This window comes from Somniosus microcephalus, chromosome 2 (assembly GCF_052327205.1).
Source record: "Somniosus microcephalus isolate GS21.2 chromosome 2, FLI_Smic_1.0, whole genome shotgun sequence".
Classification (NCBI taxonomy): Eukaryota; Metazoa; Chordata; class Chondrichthyes; order Squaliformes; family Somniosidae; genus Somniosus; species Somniosus microcephalus.
Window position 1 is genome coordinate 280,125,134 of NC_140988.1, and position 20,538 is coordinate 280,145,671.

General features: G+C 43.1%; 1 protein-coding gene across 1 annotated transcript in view; it reads left to right on the top strand.

Annotated features, from left to right (window-relative positions):
• Positions 1-16,437, top strand: part of LOC147123421 (potassium/sodium hyperpolarization-activated cyclic nucleotide-gated channel 1-like) — a 370,149-nt gene extending 353,712 nt beyond the window's left edge. The window contains exon 8 of the mRNA XM_085972621.1: positions 13,856-16,437. Coding sequence (XP_085828747.1) covers positions 13,856-14,727 — 872 coding nt within the window. The 3' untranslated portion in view covers positions 14,728-16,437. The remainder of the gene's footprint in view (positions 1-13,855) is intronic.
• Positions 16,438-20,538: the final 4,101 nt, after the last annotated feature.

Genomic DNA, 20,538 nt, shown 5'->3' on the forward strand with positions numbered 1-20,538 from the left:
CTATAATGAGGGAACAGGCCAATTGTGGTACCAGTCCTACAGCTAGGGTCACCGTGATTCCATATGTAGTAATAGGTATTTTGTAAAAATTAATTATTTTGGTTTTGTCTTGTGTGAATCCCCCTAATGGTCTTTTATAAATTGGGCTCCCCAAATCTGTCCACTTAATTTTATAATTGCAGGATCTATTACAGTGTAATTAGCTCCCAAATCAAACAGGGCCTTCACTTGTGTGTTTGTGGGCAAGGTTGCCAGGGCATAGGGGAATTCAAGAGGCCCTGGCTGGGTGCCAGGCCTTCAATCATGGAATTGTTCATCCTCAGGATCCTAAGTTTCATTTGCTGCTTTGCCTTTAATTATTTTAACTTTCGAGGTCTAGCCCCTCGTCTATCGCATCTTTCCGGGGAGAAATCTTTCTCGTATTATGGGCAAGTTGGGGGTGTAAACCTTCTGGAATACCCTCTTGGGGGTCCCAAGCCACGAGTTTGTGTCTGGGCAGGGTGGACTTGAGTCTTGGGTCTATACAGTCCTTGTTTCTGAGTACCAAAGGTACCTTCTCCAGTTTTTTTATCCCTAGTTTCTGATCTCATTATAGGTTTAGTTTGGGGTAGACCTAAGAGGCCATGATTTAATTTGATAATGCAATTGACATTATCCCATCTTTGTTGGTTATCTCGATAATCGTTTAGAGCACCCTCACAGGCAAGTTTGAAGGCTGTATTTTGGTATTGATTGGCCAGGCAACCATGGACAATGTCCCAGTTTTCCTGTGTAAGTACTTTGCCTAATCTGTAGGCAGCTACCAGCACCTTAGTTGTGGCTGTATTAGTGAGTATTTCCTTGATGGAACCCATTACATGCCCTCCCTGAGTTGCTGTGAGAACATAGGTGTTGTGTCTCAAGGGGTTTTATACCCTTACCTATATAACAATTAAGAAGGACTCCGGGGTGGAGAGTTTAGTTAACGGCCATTTTATTTACAATGTGCTTCTTCACTCAATGCACTACATTTCCCATAGTGCATTGCAAATCACCACTACGGTATCCCATGTGGGACAAATCTAATACGGATTCAAAATACACAACATATTTCTTCCCCCTTAAAATAGAATGTCCACAAAACAGAATAACTGAAAATGACTATAACTTTGGAAGAGAGGGTAGACTGCCTCTACATTCTGCTAACCCTGGGGATTATTCTGCCCCATGCACACAGGTTAGCACTAACTGTAACTAAGGCGCTCTGGAGGCTGCCTTTCTCTTTGGGGTAATGCCTAGTCTCAGGAGCAGGCTCTGGTTGGCTCTCCCGTGACCCTGCAGGCATGGCTTCCTCGCTCGATGGCACAAGAGTGGATGGTGCCACCGTCTCAGGGTCGGACGACCAGTCCCTGCTGGAGCCCCCAGCAGGTCCTTGATCCTCTGTTTCTTGGGTTACCTGTGGCGACTGTCTTGGCAGTAACTGGTCTACATGCCGTCTCCATGTTCGGTCGTCTCCGGTGTGGACTCGGTATGAAACGGGGCCCGTCTTTTGAATGACCGTAGCCGGGACCCACCGCTCCAGGGTTGAGTAGTTACGCGCGAGGACTTTGCCCCCCACCACATAGTGTCATTCTTTGGACTTCTGAGCTCGTCTGCTGACTTGATCCTGCTGATTGGCGTGCACCACTGCTTCTGTGGACGTTGGCCTCAGCAGGTCAAGGCGTGTCCGTAGCTGCCTTCCCATGAGTAGGTAAGTAGGAGATGCTCCAGTCGTAGCATGAGGCGTGTTTCGGTATTTCAGCAAGAAAGCATTCAGGCGCTGCTTTAGAGGAGCATCACTTCTTGCCGCTTTCAACGCACGTTTCAGCGTTCTGACAAATCTCTCCGCCAATCCATTCGTGGATGGATGATAAGGTGCGGAGAACGTGTGCTGGATTCCATTGCTCTTGAGGAACTCCTCCATCTCCTGGGATGTGAACTGTGTTCCATTGTCGGTTACGATCTGCTCCGGCAAACCAAATCGCCCGAACATCTCTCTCAGAGACTCGATGGTTTTCTCCGTAGTGGTAGTGGACATTACTGCAACCTCCGGCCATTTGGAATGGGAGTCCACCGCGACCAGGAACATCACTCCTTCCACTGGTCCCACGAAGTTCAGACGGATCCGTTGCCACGGTGTCGCCGGCCATTCCCATGGATGCAGTGGCGCTGCTCTTGGCATATCCCTGGTTGTCTCACATGATGGGCATGATTTCGCTTCAACTTCAATTTCATGATCCAGACCGGGCCACCAGAAGTAGCTTCGTGCCAGCTCCTTCATCCGGACAATACCACATTGTCCTGAGTGCAGCTCGTTGAGGACATGTTGCCGCAGCTTTGGTGGTATAATCACTCGCATGCCCCAAAGGAGGCATCCAGACGTGACAGACAACTCCTTCCCTCTTGACAGGTAAGGTAGGAGCTCAGGTGGTGCATCTGACACCCGTGATCCGTCTCCTCGCATCACCCGATCCAGCACCTTGGATAGCGTAGGGTCCACTCTGGTCTCTTTCTTGACCTGCCAGGCCGTGACAGGGGCATTGCTCACCATGTCAAAGTAGAAAATCTTCTGCTCACAGCCTTCAGAGGGCACAGGCAGCGGAAGTCTTGACAATCCGTCCGCATTGCCATGTGTTGCTGACCTCCGGTATTTGATGTTGTAATTGTGAGCGCTTAACATCAGCGCCCAGCGCTGCATCCTGCATGCTGCCAGGGAGGGTATTCCTGTGTGTGGACCAAAGATCGATGTCAGAGGACGATGATCCGTCAGCAAGGTGAATTTCCTTCCGAACAAGTAGTGATGGAACTTTTTGATTCCAAAGATGATGCCCAAAGCCTCTTTTTCGATCTGCGGGTATTTCACCTCCGCCTTGCTCAGGGACCTTGACGCAAATGCAATCGGCTTCTCTTTGCCTGAGGGAAAGTTGTGGGACACTACCGCGCCGACGCCATAAGGCGACGCGTCACAGGCCAGCTGAATCTGCAACGACGGGTTAAAGTGCGTCAACACTCTGGGGTCTGTCAAAGCTGCTTTGGCTTTCTTGAATGCAGCTTCGCACCCCTTCGTCCACGCCCAGGCCTTGCCCTGACACAGCAACTCATGTAATAGCTTCAACAGTGATGCCAGCTGTGGAATAAACTTTCTGTAATAGTTCAGGAGACCTAAGAATGACCGCAGCTGGCCGACATTTGTAGGTGCAGGAGCGTCGGCAATGGCTTTCACTTTTGACGGTGCTGTGTGTAGGCCGTCCGCGTCGATGACATGGCCTAGGTACTCCACTGATGGCTTGAAAAATTCGCATTTGTCCTTGCGAACGCGTAAGCCATATTCTTCAAGTCTTCCCAATGTCTTCGTCAGGTTCTGCAGATGCTCGTTGTCCTTTCCTGTGACAAGGATATCGTCGAGATAACATTGTACCCCTGGAATGCCGCTTAAGATCTGGTCCATAGCCCGCTAAAACAATGCTGGTGCTGACGTTATACCAAAGGGTAGGCGGCAGTACCTGTAGAGGCCCTTGTGGGTGGTGATGGTGAGGTACTTCTGTGAGTCCTCTTCTACATGCATCTGCAAGTAGGCTTGGCATAGATCAATCTTGCTAAACTTCTGACCGCCTGCTAGACCCACAAAAAGATCTTCAATGATGGGGAGGGGGTACTGTTCAGCTGAGAGCACAGGATTCACTGTTACTTTGAAATCTCCACATAAGCGAACCGCGCCGTCACTCTTCATCACTGGTATCACGGGCGTGGCCCACTCACTGTGCGAAACCGGCACCAGGACCCCTATCTTGACCAGACGCTCCATGTCAGCCTCCACCTTTGGTCTGAGGGCGTAGGGAACGTTCCTGGCCTTCAGGAATCGTGGCTGGCTGTCAGGCTTCACCTTGAGTTTGACCGTAATCCCCTTCATACTCCCCAATTCTCCATCAAAGACAGCCACATGCTTTGTCAACACTGCCGCTAGCCCCACCTCTTCAACTGACACCGCATTCACTTTTTTCCAATCCAGATGAATTTTCTCCAACCATGGCCTGCCCATCAGGGATGGATAGTCACCCTTGACCACATAAACTGGCAGCATCACGGTTTGTCCATTAAGCTCCACCTTGACCTCCGTCTTACCCAGCATTGGGACTGTTTCCCCAGTGTAGGTCTTTAAGATGAGCTTGGCCGGTGTCAGTGATAGGTGGTTCAGTTTTTCTTTGAATAGCTTCTCTGAAATCAAGGAGACAGCGGCCCCCGTATCCAGTTCCATTTTGACCGGTATTCCCTCTAGTAGTGGAGTGACTCCATAGCCTGATGAGCCTCCATTCACCGTTAACACATGGAGATTCAGCTCCCCATCAGAGTCTGTGTCACTGTCTTCCTGTTCTTGTTTCACCATGTGTAGGTTTTTCTTTTTAGAACGCCAGTTGGATGTGTTTCCTTGTTTGTTTTTGTGTGTCTCTGTGTAGGATTGTTTGCTTTGCCCTTTACACACACGTTCAATGTGTCCTTTCTTTTCACATTTCCGACAGGTCAGGTCTTTACACCAGCAGTCAGATGGCTGATGACCTGACCTTCCACATCTGTAACACTCTCTGGCACCCCTTGCATGCTTATCCGGTGTAGCTGCTACCCTGTGCACTCTTGTTGCAGCCCCCAACAGCTGTGCATCCTTAGCTGCTAACTCCATAGACACAGCGAGCTCCGCTGCTGATTTAAGCGTCAGTTTGTCAGTCGTGAGCAAGCGCTTCTGTGTTGCTTCACATCTTAATCCACACACAAACACAAACCTATCACGGACAGTGTCATTTAGAGTTTCACCAAACTCACAATGCTCAGTTAGCTTCTTTAGCACTGCAACATATTCGGCTATGGACTCACCCTCCCCTTGGTTTCGTTTGTGAAACCTGAACCTCTCGGCATTCAGCAGCGGCTTGGGTGCGAAATGTGTTTCCAAAACTTCCACAATCTGATCATATGTCTTAGCGCCAGGCTTATCCGGGTGCATCAAACTCCATAACAAGCCAAATGTTTTTGCTCCGATCACACTGAGGAACGTCGCCACTTTCACGTTATCTTTAATGCCATTTGCAGTCACGAAAAGTCCAAAACGCTCTGTATAAGCACTCCATTGCTCCGCCGTTTCATCAAATGGTCCAAACGTTCCGGTTAGCATAGCCATTTTGTTATCTTTTTTTTTCTTTACAGTCCTTTTCCTCCACTTCGTTTCACTGTATCATTACTCTCCCCCTTCTTATTTGTGTAACACACAAACCGCCACCTTTACGAGGCGATTGCATCAGCACTAAACTGCGGGCGCGCCATTAAGAAAAGACAGGAACTTCTTACTTTAAACATCGCCGATTCCAGTGCAAAGTGATGCGCAAGTCCGTCGTCCTCGTCGCCAGTTGTGTTGTGTCTCAAGGGGTTTTATACCCTTACCTATATAACAATTAAGAAGGACTCCGGGGTGGAGAGTTCAGTTAACGGCCATTTTCTTTACAATGTGCTTCTTCACTCAATGCACTACATTTCTCATAGTGCATTGCAAATCACCACTACAGTATCCCAAGTGGGACAATTATAATACACATTCAAAATACACAACAATAGGCTTATATTTGAACCCAGTTGTTACACTGGTTTAATGGGGGAATTAAGTCTGAACTTAGTATCATTTGTAGTACAGGTAGACTATCCTTTATCCGAAAACCTTGGGACCAGCTGTGTTTCGGTTTTCGGAATTTTTCGGATTTCAGAAGGTTTTCATCTCCGTATCTGACAACAAACACTGTTGCTTAGCAACAGCTTGTAAACACTCAGGCCCTGCCTTGGAAGCGTCTTTGAAGCTAAGCTACAGAGACTCTTTCCACAGCCTGACAGGTTTTTTTTCTTCCCCTAGCATTTTTTTAAACAAACAAAACGGCTGCTGATTTCTGCCGTTAGATCGAGGTTTCCAGCTCCCCCTGCTCCGTATCTGAATTCCTTGACTTAGCGGGGGTCTGGGGCTCGACTGCCGCCACCAGTTGTGGGAAAGCCGGATATCGGCCGACTCCTACACTAAGCTGGCCCGCAAATCAGGTCGGGGGGGGGGGGAAGAAAAGACTATCGGACGGGCCGCTGCAGCTATCAGACGGGCCGCTGTATTGTTGGGTTCACTCTCCCGGTACCTCCTTCACACTGCCCGGCTCGGCCTGCAATCTCCTACCCAGGAGGGAACTCTGTGACCCTCTGCCCTGCTCACAGGGAAAGGCAGAGCTTCCGGACCACTCCTGTCATGTTTGGCGCCACTCGGGTCATGTCGTGTGCACGACTTACACTCCATGAAAAAACTTTCGGTTTTTAGAGGTTTTCGGTTTTCGGAAGTGCGGATAAAGTATAGTCTACCTGTAGTTGCCTCAGGTGTTGGGCATTCCAATCTTGGCAACAGGTTTCCAATTTATCAAGGTTCGTTAGAATCCAGCAGGTTTTTTTCTGGCTGTTGTTTCCCAGTCTACCATACATTGTGTAGATAGAGCTCAGGTTTACTTGACCTAGGGGCGCAATGTGTGATTGCTGGGGTTGGCTTACTGGACCAGTAATCATTGCGCCTCCAGCAGTTAGATAAGATTGAGCTAGTGCCTGTCGGCATTGATTATAATGGATTCTAAGCTGTCTATAGTTTTCTCGAAGATTCTGGTCATTTATTTCATCATGAGCTTGCCACCTTAACCGGAATCCATGGCCCCAGAAGCATAAGCTGCTCCGGGTCCTACTATTCGGCCATGATTGCAACCACCTTGTTGGGCACCGTTCATTGGCCCTCCCAATTGTGCGGGTGTGCACCTTATCATTAAGGAATTTAGTAGATTTGGAGTATTTGTTTGATTATCCCACTGGATATTCTGTATCCCCTGGTTCTGGGGATCAACATTAATCGTGCCATGAGTTCTAATGGCTCCGTCGGCATCAAAGCCTTCTATTTCAAAAATTATCACTTGGTTTTGTGGAGGTACAGGATAGGATTATTTCCCCGAATAAAGCAATCGTTTGAATTTCCTAATAAAAAGACTTGGCCAATTCCTACAGGGTTTGCCATTTCTTCAGGACCTAACCTCGGTTAGGGTTTAATATGAACTTTATAAGAAATTTCTAGACTTCAATGGTATATTGAGGGAGTTCTGATTTAAGTTCTACAAGGCCTGATCAGGGTCTTGTCGTCTCTAGAGACTTAAATCTGGGTCTTAGAACCACTGTCAGTAAAACACTCCTTCTATATTTAACAATCTACAAGATGGACATAGATATAAATGTAAGTATAGGTTCTGTATCACCTCGTTAACACACACGTTGGGTGCCAACTGAAGGGATAATTACTAGTCCTAGCCCCTTTAGGCCTACCCCGGATCGGGCATATTCCCCAGACGTTCACTTTCAACTAAAGTTTGAGGTAGCCGAATCCTAAAGATGCTTAATTGGGTCTAAAGGTCTGGACCATCTCTGCCTAAAGGAAAGGAACAACCTGAAGGTGTTACCATCCTCCAGATAGCACTTTTATTATGTTTAGCTAGACTGTAACTTCCGGATATTATGAGGGTCCGGATAACTCCCCCAGAATTCTGCAACTCCTCACCAAAGAACGCACAGAGATTGATTTTGCGAGTTTGATACAGAAGTACTATGTGAGACAATTCTAAAAATATATAGATTTATTAAAGAACCAACATGTAATAATTACAGTAGGTGTTTCAATCGCAACATTAACAGTTCCAAATACAAAAAGCTTACAATTCTATTATCAGAGATCCTTATTCTCAATCTTAACTTCGCTAGTTTTACAGTTCTAAGTTTATTCCAGGATTTCTACCAAAATCAAATACAATACCTTGATCCCCGAGATACAAAGAGTTGAAGACTTACAGAGCTAGCTCTGAAGCTGAGAATCGCTTTGCCCCTTTACAGCGAATCTATCATCCCATTTGAAAGTTTAATTTTTATACCCTTTTGCAGTGCTATTTCCTTTGAAGTTTTCTGCTGATGTAAGCTAATTATATCTAGTCATTTTTCTGCTGACCCCTGCTATTTTTACAGTTAAATCAGCTGGTAGCATTAAGAATCGTGTCTCTACCTTTAGGTGTTCGAAGCTTATAAAGAACGGTGTGGAGCAGGTGTATCTGTTTGATGTCATTCTTACCAAAGTCTTCTGTTTGTGTCTTTTTATGACGTGTAAATTAAAAACACCTTAACCGGGTGCACCATTATCTTCTTAGTTACCTCAGCTGGTTGTAACACAGACTCATGTCTCCTGTGTTTCATTTGATGTCATTTTTATGAAGGCATATGTTTCTTAATTTTCTGTGTTTCTTTCCGAAATGTTGGTTTAAGACACCTTAACAGGGTACCATTGTGTTCTTTCCAAAGCTGCAGACTTCAGGAACCTTTAACCTTCTGTTTCAACAAGGTTATTGATTCAGTGTCAACAACTTATCTTATCTCAATAGCCTGAATGCTGTTCACAGCTTTTCCATTGTTAGGTTTTCAGATTTTCAAGCCCAGTTTGTCATGTTACAAAGGCCAGAATTCTTTCATAGAATGGTGTATTTTTCTGAATATGGCTTATTCCTTCACAAGAGGAGGTGTATAAGTTTGGTCAGATCACACTTTGAATACGGCATCCAGCTCTGATCATCAAGAAACAAGAGAGGCATTACAGCATTGAGGGCAGTGATAGAAGAGTGACAAGGCTGATCCCCTCTGTCCAGGGTCTGAGTTATGAAGAATGTTTGGAGAGACTTCAGCTTTTCAGCCTGGAAAAGAAGTGTCTGAGAGACAGGTTTCTCTTACTGGGCTAAGAATATAGAAAAAGTTAACCCAGAATTATTTCAAATCAAACTCCAGGAGTAAGAAAGAAAGACTTGCATTCATATAGCACTTTTCATGACTTTAGGATGTCCCAAAGCGCTTTGCAGTCAATTAAGTACTTTTGAAGTGTAGTCACTGTTGTAATGTAGGAAACGTGGCAGCCAATTTGCACGCAGGAAGGTCCCAGAAACAGCAATGTGATAATAGCCAGATAATCTGTTTTAGTGATGTTTGTTGAGGGATAAATATTGGCCAGGACATCGGGGAGAACTCCTCTGCTCTTCTTCATAATAGTGCCACGAGAACATACATGTCCATCTGAGAGGGCAGTCATGGCGTTGGCTTAATGTCTCATCTGATAGATGACACCTCTGACGGTGCAGCACTCCCTCAGTACTGCACTGAAGTGTTAGCCTAGATTTTATGCTCAAGTCTATGTAGTGGGACTTGAACTCATAATCTTCTGACTCAGAGGTAAGAGTGCTACCGCTGTGCCACAGCTAACCACAAAGAGTGATCAACATGTGGAATAAACTTCCAGATAGTGTAATGGAGGAAAAAACCCTGCTACAACAGAAGGACATTAGGATCTTTATGGGTGGATGAATTAAGATGGGCTGAATGGCCTTTCTCAACTGTAATTATCCTGTGAGAATGTATTGTAAGGCTTGTTCCTGTGAATTTTCAAACTCCCATCCTCTAATTTCCATGCATTACCAGTCCCAACTCTCAACTGCAGCCTGACCAGGTCCCAAATTCTATCCAGAGCTAACCCAGATGCCTGTTTATTGTTTAAGTGCACATACTGCCAGACCCATGCCCACCACTATAGTTTCACAAGATTACACCAGGACAGACTGAAATTGTTAACAGAACCATGCAAATTACAAAATGTTGTGACCATTTCACTGTGATACTGCATGTCCAAATTGTAAATTCTCTGACAGATTTCTCTTATTGGGCTAACACAAAGCTTGTGAGCCAAATGGACAGTTATTATAGTTGTGTAAGGCAACCAGTTGGATCATTGTTAATAGCGAAACAAATGATTGATAACCTATTGTAGGTGTATCATTTTAATTTTGCTTGTATATAACTCCCTGATCTGGAGTGGTTACTGTGTAGACTAAAACTCTCGCCAGATCTTTTCAAAGAAATGTTCACAGCTCTCAGACATGACGAAACCCATTGCAGAAAAGTTAAATGACCCTTTGACATCACTGTTTAATGAATTTGCTTTGTATATTTATTGATTGAAGAATTTGATATGCTTGGTAACTATATGTTAAAATTATGCTACAAATATGTTTAATTAATTTACAAAGGGTCCTATCCAAAACCTGTTAATCTATCTTTCTCTTTCAGATGCTGACTGACCTGCTGTATATTTCTGGCAATTTCTGTTTTTATTTCAGATTACCAGCATTCACACATTATCTATATTTATCTATTTAATCTACCTACCATAAACCTAGGTTGTGTCTGTCACTACATGAAGCTTTGTTAAAATCAAGAAATTAAGACTGTAGTTATACTGCATCTATCAGCCTGAGACTGGTACCTGCTGGCTGCAATATGCAGTCGACAGTCTTTTTATACAGCAGACCGACCTCAGTCTGATCAGTACTGTGATGTTACGACGATGGAGCTCTGCATATGTGTGATTCAATACATGAGCAGGCCTCTACAGTCAGGTTTTAATGTTAAGAGAGTGTTGAGGTGGGGGTGCAAAGACTGTCAACTTTTTGACCGAATATTAAAACCTAATATTAAAACCATTCTGTACAAAGTTTCCAAGAGATCCAATGGATTATCTAGTCACTTTTAAATTGAGGCTTCATATCGGAGTGGAGTTATAACTGCAGCCAATGCAAACTTGAAGCAATGTGAGGATGCCCTGTGGGAGGTGGGTCTCACATCACTTGACTTTAGTATGCGCGATGTCAGTTGATCTGACAGCCACATTATACTGCTACTTTCTGCATCAAGGCTAACCTCAAACTACAGGTAGACTATCCTTTATCCGAAAACCTTGGGACCAGCCGTGTTTCGGTTTCCGGAAAATTTAGGATTTCGGAAGGTATTTTATAAGACTGGGAAATTTGTCGGCGGGGGGTCGGGGGTGGGGGTCGGCGGGGGGGTCCGCGGGGGGTCGTCGGTGGGGGTCGGGGTCGTGCGCATGACTTACGCTGACCCTCTGCTCAGCGTAAGTCGTGCGTCACTCTGGTCATGTCGTGCGCACGACTTATGCTGAACGAAAAAACCTTCGGTTTTTAGAGGGTTTCGGTTTTCGGAAGTTCAGATAAAAGGTAGTCTACCTGTACTTCACATCTATGCAAAAGTGCAGTATAATTCCACCCTAAACTACTACGGGTTAAACCCTGAGGAGGCAAAAAGAATCAACCATTTTATTGCCCTCCCTTTGAGTTTGTGCCATAGCTACAGCTGTCTTAGTTCCCCCCAAAACCTTACATTCTTATGAATTTGTGTTATTAATAATCATCCTGTGCATGATTTGTTCAAAGTCTCTTTTTCTGGCGGTATTTGTCTGTCTATTTCTACCAGTCTCGTCTATTCAATAATTTATATAGATCAGCTCTCATAATCAGCAGTTCAGATCTAAGGGGAGATTTTTCTGGATCGCCTGGGTGCAGCGAATATTGGTAAATCGATTGGGTCAGAGCACATGTCTGTAATGGAACCCACCCGATTTCCCTCCTATTTAAATTAATGAAGGAAAATCGTGTGGGTTCCTATACATGCCCTCCGGCCTGATTTTCTGGTACTTACTGCACCCAGATAATCCAGTGTGCTTGAGCACAGATGCAGGAAAGTTTCCCCCTTAGTCTTAACCATTTCACTGTCATGTGGGCTTACCAGCATCTGGAATTCTGCAGCAATCTGCAAAATAGAGGTCTGCATAACTGCACGAAAGCATGATCTTCACAGCAGGAAAATATTTCAGTTGTACCGTACAAGATATTTTCATGAAATGATCCCATCCATCTGTCTGTCTATTTATCAGTCTGGCAAGTTGCTCTGTGATTTCGTACGCACATGTATGCACACAGGCTAATAATGTCTGTGTAGAAATAGCACACACAGGAATGTAGAGCGAGCAGGTTAAGTGTTCATGTGTGAACTTTGTTGATCGGAATGTACCTGGTGATTGTCCTGCCAACACATACTGTGGGGTAGATCTTGACTTTGTGTGACAGTGTAAAATGGGTGATAGCGAATTGGCAGTCCGTTTTACATAGAATCATAGAATCATACAGCATAGAAGGACATTTGGCTCATCGTGCAAGACCTATCCAATTAGCCGCACTTCCCTGCTCTTGCCCCATAGACCTGCAAATTTGGAATAACATTTGAATTGAGGTTAGGTGGGTTTACAAACAGATTTTACACATATTACACTCCACATATCTCCTGATTTTTATTTCCAATTGACTTCAATGGACAAAACGGGCTGCCAATTTGCCTTTGCTTGTTTGCCCTACTGCCCAAGACAAATTTAAAATCAAATTTTGTGTGACTAAATACTATCTCCTGATTTACCTCCTCTTCACTCCTGCTCTTTTCACATCTGCACCTTGGCCTATAACCTAGCTTTCTCAATTAAAATAAGGCTGGACAAACAGATGGATATGGTCACCTCATAAAAATAAGCTGTATGATGTAACAGAAAGGAAGATGTTCTAGTTCCGCTCAGGGCAGCCCAATTTCAGGAAGGGGTCCCAAGATAAACGGTAGGCCCCTTATTAACATCTGCAAGTGGCCTAATGCCTGTTTTTGGTGGTCATCGGGGATGTCTGAAAAATCGCCCGACCCAATATGGAGTCAGATGTATTTCAGGCGTGTTTGTGGCTTGGGACATAACCCCGTGTAATTGGTCATTTTTGCCCCCATTTACTGCCTGGAAACGGGTGCCACAAGGTTCAACTTCTACCTCAAAGTGCCCTCATGGTAGGCTGTAATGAGGTCACATTGCATGAAAAAAATGTTTCCTGTAGACCCAGCAAGGAGTGTATATGGGTAATTTTACAAATATATGTAACGAGTGCACAATGTTGTCTGTTAGCAACAATTTCTTAAAATTACCCCATAGCTTTCCACCATGTGGGCAGTAATACAGAACTCCACTATCTAATGAGCTATGTTGGTAGGGAGATCTCTATTATGACACAATGAAATTGTTGCTCTGTGAGGTATTTGCTGATTTGAATTGATGTAGTCGAAGAGCTGGTATGTGACTGTAATCAAAGAGCAAAACAAATATTGACTGCACTTCAACAATATACTGAGGACGCCTGTTTCTATTAGCCTTTTTTTCCAAAATGCCCCTATTCTGGCTTCAAAACATGCATCAGAATAAAGCTGTCATTTTCATTCTCCAATTAATCAATTGTTTTAATTGCAAGCACCAAGCTGTGTAGTCGGCTGATTATGACAATATTTTCATCCACTACACCTTAGTTAATCTATCGCATTTCATCAAAACAATGTAGAATGCTGTAAAAATATATTTAACAAATGGTTGGTGATGGATTGTTTGGGACTGCATGCACCTTTATCATGCATTCCCATCCATTATTTTCTATATAATATACAAATATTGACTTTTTTAAAGGTTGTAGCGTCAAAATATTCCCTAGCAGATTTTAAAATGTCCTAATATGGATTTTTACCCAGTCCAAAAAGACATTATTAACTTATGGGATGTTGCGACACAATAACCATCAAAAACAGTGGCTATTTGTGTAATATATAATTTTTAAGATGTCAGTAAAAGGTTCCATCTTTACTTTTCCAGACTGAACTACATCCGGGAATACAGGCAGATAAAGGAGGGTTCATCTGGAAAGATAGGTGGATAACCCTTATATGTTTTTATGTTGTTGTTAAAGGGTTATCTTCTGTTATTTTATCAAAATTACCATTATGCATGTAGAATGATATATTTGCAATATTGTACCATGCCAGCATTTATCTTTGCTTTGTTTAATAGGAAAGAAGAACTCACTCCTTCTACATAAGGTCCAAAGAGATCTGAACACTGGTGTGTTTGATAACCAAGAGACTGAACTTCTCAAAAAAATGGTGAAGCAAGACCGGGAGATGGTGCAATTCATGGAAACATCCCTTAATTCATCATTCGGAGTATTTCCTCCATTCTCTGGCAACTCAGTAATCAGAGCTTCTATGCAGTCACAACCACCAAATATAGCTCGGTTAGATTTTCAGCAGCTTTCTTCACCGAATTTGAATACCTATTCGCCATCTTCTCAGTCACAAACAAGACCACCCCAGTTGGTTCAGACTGCAACCAACCAGAATTCACCGTCACCTAGCCCACAGGCAGCGGTGCCATCACCCAGTTCCTTTTCTGCTGTAGTTTCAAGTCCTTCTGTTCAGAGTCCATTGACAGGCCGAACTTTCCAATATGGTTCACCAAATGTGTCACAGATGTCCTTGATGCAACAACAGCAAGTACACAGCCCAACCCAAAGGCGTGATTCTAACAAAAGCACACAGGGTTTGCAAACGAGCAGCCTGAGCAGAGAAGTAAGACCTCTCTCAGCATCTCAGCCCTCTCTGCCTCATGAGGTGACACCATTAATTATCCGACCACAACCCTCTTCTGGAGAATCATTAGCAGCAGTGCCTGCACCTGTCTCCACAACGCAAGGTGCAGGACCTCAAGGAGGGATCCGAAGCACTGTTCCTCAAAGAGTGTCCCTCTTCCGGCACATGTCCTCAGGAGCACTACCACCACTTCGAGGGCCACAAGTAGCTTCACCAGCCCAAAAAAGGGAGTCATCTACAGTCTTAAATACAGATACTGATCAAGGAAGACCACGATTTCCCTCTAATTTATGACCCCAAAGGTTTTTGTTCAGTGCCGACCTTGTTAACGTTAAATACTGATGAGATTCTTCACCAATGTACTACAAGTTAACCTCATTGTTCATGAGGATAGTCTTATCATCTTCTGACAGATTGGACACTGCTGTCCTCATGACGTGCACAGCTCAACGAATGTAAAATATGACAGAATAAAAGATTATAAAGCATAATTTTCAGAGTTCTAATTAGTAAGTCACCAGTCTTCCTTCCCCATGGATTTTGGACATATTGAATTGTTTTATAAACTCTTGTAAAATAAGAGCAATGTAACAGTAACTCATCAACTGGATCAATATTATTGTTGAAACAAAAATCTCTTTGAGTGCACAACAATACAAATCCAGTTCAGGACTGAGTTTTTAGAAGTATATCAATGCTGCTCCGTAAGCATCACCTACACCGTTCAGTGTTTCTTGCTGGAGAGCTACTCATCAAGATATTGTGTCCTTTATCAGCAAAGCATGGAACATCTATTATGTTTTATAATGAACTTTCAATAGGTAATTCTGTAAATTCTGTTCCAGTATTATTCTGGGTGATATTTCTGCATGTTCATAGGTGGACTAAGGACCAAGTTTAAACAAATCTGACATCTCTGCTAAAGTAGACAAGACATTCCTCGTTTTAGCTTCAGTGTTAAATGTATGCTTCGTTTTAATGGATTCAGCTAAAAGAACATTTACCTACGACGTGCATATGGACAAAATAAAACATCCATATCTTCGATGTTAGTATAAATACAAATTTGCTTATTGTGGTAACTAGGAATTTTTCATTCATGTTCTTTTTTTTCCTTAATTGTATCATCATTTCCCATTAAGTTTTGAAAAATAATTAATTTGTAGGCCTGGAAGGTAGTTTAAAAATACTGTCATAGACATGGCATCACTTGATGTCTGTGAATACTGTGCTGTGCAATTTTATTATTGCAATGTCTTATTTCATTAAAATAGTAGTTTTATTGGTTAAGTAACACCTACAAAACAGGTTAAACAGATCTTTTTCCTTTATTTTGTTTCTTCATTTTCATTGTATTTAAATGTATCTTTATTTAAAATTTGTAGTTCATATGTGTTGATTTCAGAAAAAAATCCAAATTTGTTCTGTGTATGATGTCACAAGATACATCATTAAAGACAAGATTTAAAGCCATACTCTCACATAATTTCATTGATATTTTTAAACTCTCTAATACATGTATATTGATTGTAAATTGCTTCTACATTATGTTGATTCTGCATTCTATAAATACATTTGTGAATTTTTTTTTTAATTGCGAGGTCCTTGGTCTTCACACTGCATTAGAAGGTCATGAAAAGTCCTATCACCCATCAGTGTGATTTGGTTTTGTATCAAAATTAAATCAGTCCTGAATGACTGATCAGACTGAAAATCACGGACATGTTTATCTCCTTCAATAAGGCTACAGTGTTTGTCCAATAGTTTTTCCCCTCAAAGATGAAGCACTGTAGTTGTGTATGATTTTGTTGAATAATTATACATCGGACAGAAGTCATGTTTATAATTTCAGTCACTTTGCCACAGGAGAGAATATGGCTTTAACTTGAAGTACGTTTATCATATGCAACACAAATGGCTACATATCCTTTTGGAATGCAAAACACTGATTATTAATAAAGGAATCAAATGGAACAAATAAAGGAAAAGGATTTATTTCACGAGGATATTGTGTTTTGTGAGGTTCCTTTTTGTGTCTTTGGATTCTTTTAACATTCTTTTGTTTTTCTCTGTATTTATTTCATAAGGATTATCTTTGCATAAGACATTCTTAAGCTATTGTGTGCCTAAATTGTAGTCATTTTATATATATATATGTATACAAAAGAAAGTTAGAAATGTTTTAAAAACATCTCCATCTTGATAATTTCATAGAAAGTTTGTTAGAAATCCAGAAAGCCAAATGGTTACTGTTTTACTTACGTGTTGATTTTTGGGAAAAGAAGGGGAGGAAATAGAAATTAACATGGAGTGATAAAACCATCCATGTATCTGTTATAAAACCAGGTTTATGTTTGCCGCAGATGGCACAGATTAATGTATATATCAATATATGTGCGGAAATTGACTAAGACTGAATAGGATTATCGTAATGTAAAATATAAAAGATATAGATATATATATATATACATATTCTGAATTCTGGTGTTGACACCATGACCTCTAATAGTTCATCTTTGTATATATTTGCATTAAGATGTGATTATCCTGCACAATTTCACTGTAGTTCTCCTGTTCATTAACTCCATGTGGCAAAACAGCTGATGTTTGGATGTACAGTGTTGGACACTGGTGCTATTGAAAGATACATTGAATGTAACATTCTTGTTGAAAGACAACATAGTCAGTGGATGAGCTAAATTATTTTCTTGCTGTCTTTGCTTGTAATGATGGACATTTGAACATAAAAGGAGCAAAACATTAAAAATCAAACATTATCCAAGTGAGGTGCTAATTAGTGAGGTTCTTCAGCGGCTCATCCTGTGAAACTAAAGATTTTATAAAAATCAGCCGGGTGCCTGTCTTGCATGGAAACTCATTGCCACACTTATTAGTCTGAGATCAGGCTTGTCTTTTCCCAGGAATAGATTGCCCTTCATTTATTCAGAAATCCATCTTAGATTTCTGTTTGCCCAATACGAAGTTGAGATGCCCTCTCTATTGGGGCATGCCATATTTCGCTACACCCAGACAATTTAGAAAAAGGGCGAAACTTTCAACTTTAGTAGTGGCGTAAAACGGGCAGTAGCGGATTGCCACCTTACCTCAATGGAAAAGAAAATTAGGCGGGATGTTTAATGGGCGGCTACTACCCGTTTTATGCCCCTGCCAAAGTTGAAAGTTTCACCCCAATTGTGCATGGGGCATTGCTAGAGTTTCACTAACTAACAAATCATTATATGCTATTGGTAAACTTCCTACTATTTGTCCAGCTAGGACTATTCTACCCATTAGGGCACTGACTTGATGGGAAATCCGGAATTTAATGGAAAGAATCCAAACCAGGCTGGCTGGCTTGTCAGTCATTAACAGTACCCTGCAGTAGTGCGACCTTACTTGCTCCAGTATTAGATTTCCAAGTCTACCTGGGTTTCAATCACCATGCATGTCATCCTGGAGGCAACTTAACCCCAAAGACTCCTGCTTACCTGGTCACTAGTTGGTCATTAGAAAACTTACAAGCAAAGGTGTGAGCTCTTAACAGGTGAACAGCAGGAACTCTTACTGAGCAGCACAAATTACCTTAAAATATATGAGTGCTTTGCCACCATCCAGCAGATTAGAAAATTGACACACCCATGGAAGGCGCCGAGTTTCAGCAGCAGTTACCTGTCTCTGCTGGATAAATATTAATATCACTGTCTTGGTAATACCTACCAGCAGCTTTTGTCCCAATTTTTCAGAATTTTGTCATCAGTTATGTGACAGGTATCAAACTTCGGTACAATGGAAGATCTTCTACAGCAAAGCTTGTGATATGCTAGCTAGCTTAATTTTCCAGATGCTTCAGTCTAATGGCAGGTACCAGGTTTTGATGTTACCACTGCTTTAATCCAGTCCCTCGTGTAGGGAGCTCAAGAAATGTACTTCCTAAGAGGCTCATATCTGAGTTTTTGGGATCTCATAGTCAAGCCTTTCTGTTGCATGCCTAAGAAATTGAAATCTAGAGTCATAGGGCTGGATTTTGCCGGTGCTCAGAGGGTGGATTTGGAGACTGGTCAAAGGTTAAAATCATTTTGATTGATAGCGGGTTGCGATCCCACTGTCAACCCACCTCCAAACGATTTTCCCAAGTGTCGGGTCCCCAATTTACGAATGGACCCGACACCTAGCAGTGGGAAGAGGATTAAAGGCAATTACCTGCCTATTAACAGGTAGTTGCTAGTAGTTGACGGGCTATTTTTGAATTTTGCCGCTTCTGGCTCGGGTTTCCCGACATCCGGACACCGCGTCAGGTAAGTGTGGCATATTGTGAGTCTGCTGTAATGTTTCTGGATTGATGACAGCTGCAGAAGTGGTGTGAAGGATCCAATATTGCACTGGTGAGTCTCAGAGGAAAGAAAATGTTGGGAAATGCATTTTTAATACATTTACACTTTTGTTTCGGTTACAAGTTTTTAAATCCATATCCAGTGCCACCTCATTGGGAGGACCTCTCTCACCAGTGACAGATCGCTTCTGTCACCTCACCTGCAGCTGCCATCTATTCCAGCTTATGGCGGGAGTCATTGGAGAGCCTGGGTGCAAGAGGTCACCTCTGTGCAGGGTTTGCAGCACCTCAATGATGTCAAATACTGAAAAATCAACTGTCAAAAAAAAATTGTGCATGATCCCCTTAAGGAAACCGGCAGATGACGTGTCATCAAATGACCCACTTCCTCTTAATTGGCCGGCAAGCCCGCAGGGCGGGCTTAACAAGGTCAATCAAGTCTATGGACTGGATGCAGCTGGGGGAGGGACTGAAAACCAGAAACCACCTGACCCGCACCCAATCCGCCTCCATTGATAAAATCGCGGCCATAGAGTCATAACGGCACAGAAGGAGGCCAGTGGGCCCATCAAGTTTGTGCCGGCTGTCTGTGGAGCAATCCAGTCAGTCCCATTCCCCCGCTCTATCTCCGTAGCCCTGCAAGTTTATTTCTCTCAAGTGCCTATCCAGTCTCACTTGAAAATATTGAGTGTGTCCGCTTCCACCACTTCCGTCGGCAGCGAGTTCCAGGTCCTCACCACTCGCTACGTAAAAAAGTTTTTCCTCACATCCCCCCTGTATTTCCTGCCCAAAACCTTAAATCTGTGTCCCCTAGCCCTTGTACCATCAACTAGTGGGAACAACCTTTCCCCGTCTAGCTTATCCAAGCCCGTCATAATCTTGCACACCTCTATCAAATCACCCCTCGACCTCCTTTGCTCTAATGAAAACAAATCCAGCTTCTCCAACCTGTCCTTGTAGCTAAGATCCAACATCCCCGGAACCATTCTGGTAAATCTCTGCACCCTCACAAGGGCCTTCACACCCTTCCTAAAGTGTGGTGACCAGAACTGAATGCAATACTCCAGCTGTGGCCTAACCAGCACTTTATAAAGGTTCAGCATAACTTCTCTACTTTTGTACTCAATGGGCAGGATTTTCATTCAGGAGTCGGGTTGGAGGCGGGACTACAACTTTCAGGGTTGTAGTCCCGCCTCCATTGAGATGCAGCCAATCCATGCAATTTTAACTTGATTGACCTTGTTGAGCCCGCCCAGCAGGCTCAGCAGGCCAATTAAGGGCCACGCGGCAACAGGTGACATCACAGACTGAAATTTCATCTGTCAAGAGGTTTTGACAGATGAAATATCAGTGTTTCACAGCTGTTTGACGCTGTCAAAAACTGACAGTCTTACTTCTAACCTGAGTCCTTCTCCACAGACTCAATTAGAAATCTCTCCTGCACAGAAAGCTGAAGGCTGTCACTTTTGACAGTTCGCAGCCATTCTGCTTTCTATGCCGGTGAGATGAGGGATTCCCGGGACCTAAAGGAAGGAAGGCTGAAAAGGTAAGAAAAGGTCATTTAAACTTCTTTAATCACTTTAGACACACCAAACACACTTACCTTTGCACTCATGCACACATCACTCACCTGAACACCGACATCTCGACCCCTCCAAGTCCTTCAACCCGACGGCCCGCCTCCTCTAACTTGGCATGGTTTGAAGCGTCGGGAATCCCACACTTCAACCTTAAAAATAGGGATTAGGCTAAAAACTGCCTGTTAACTACCTGTT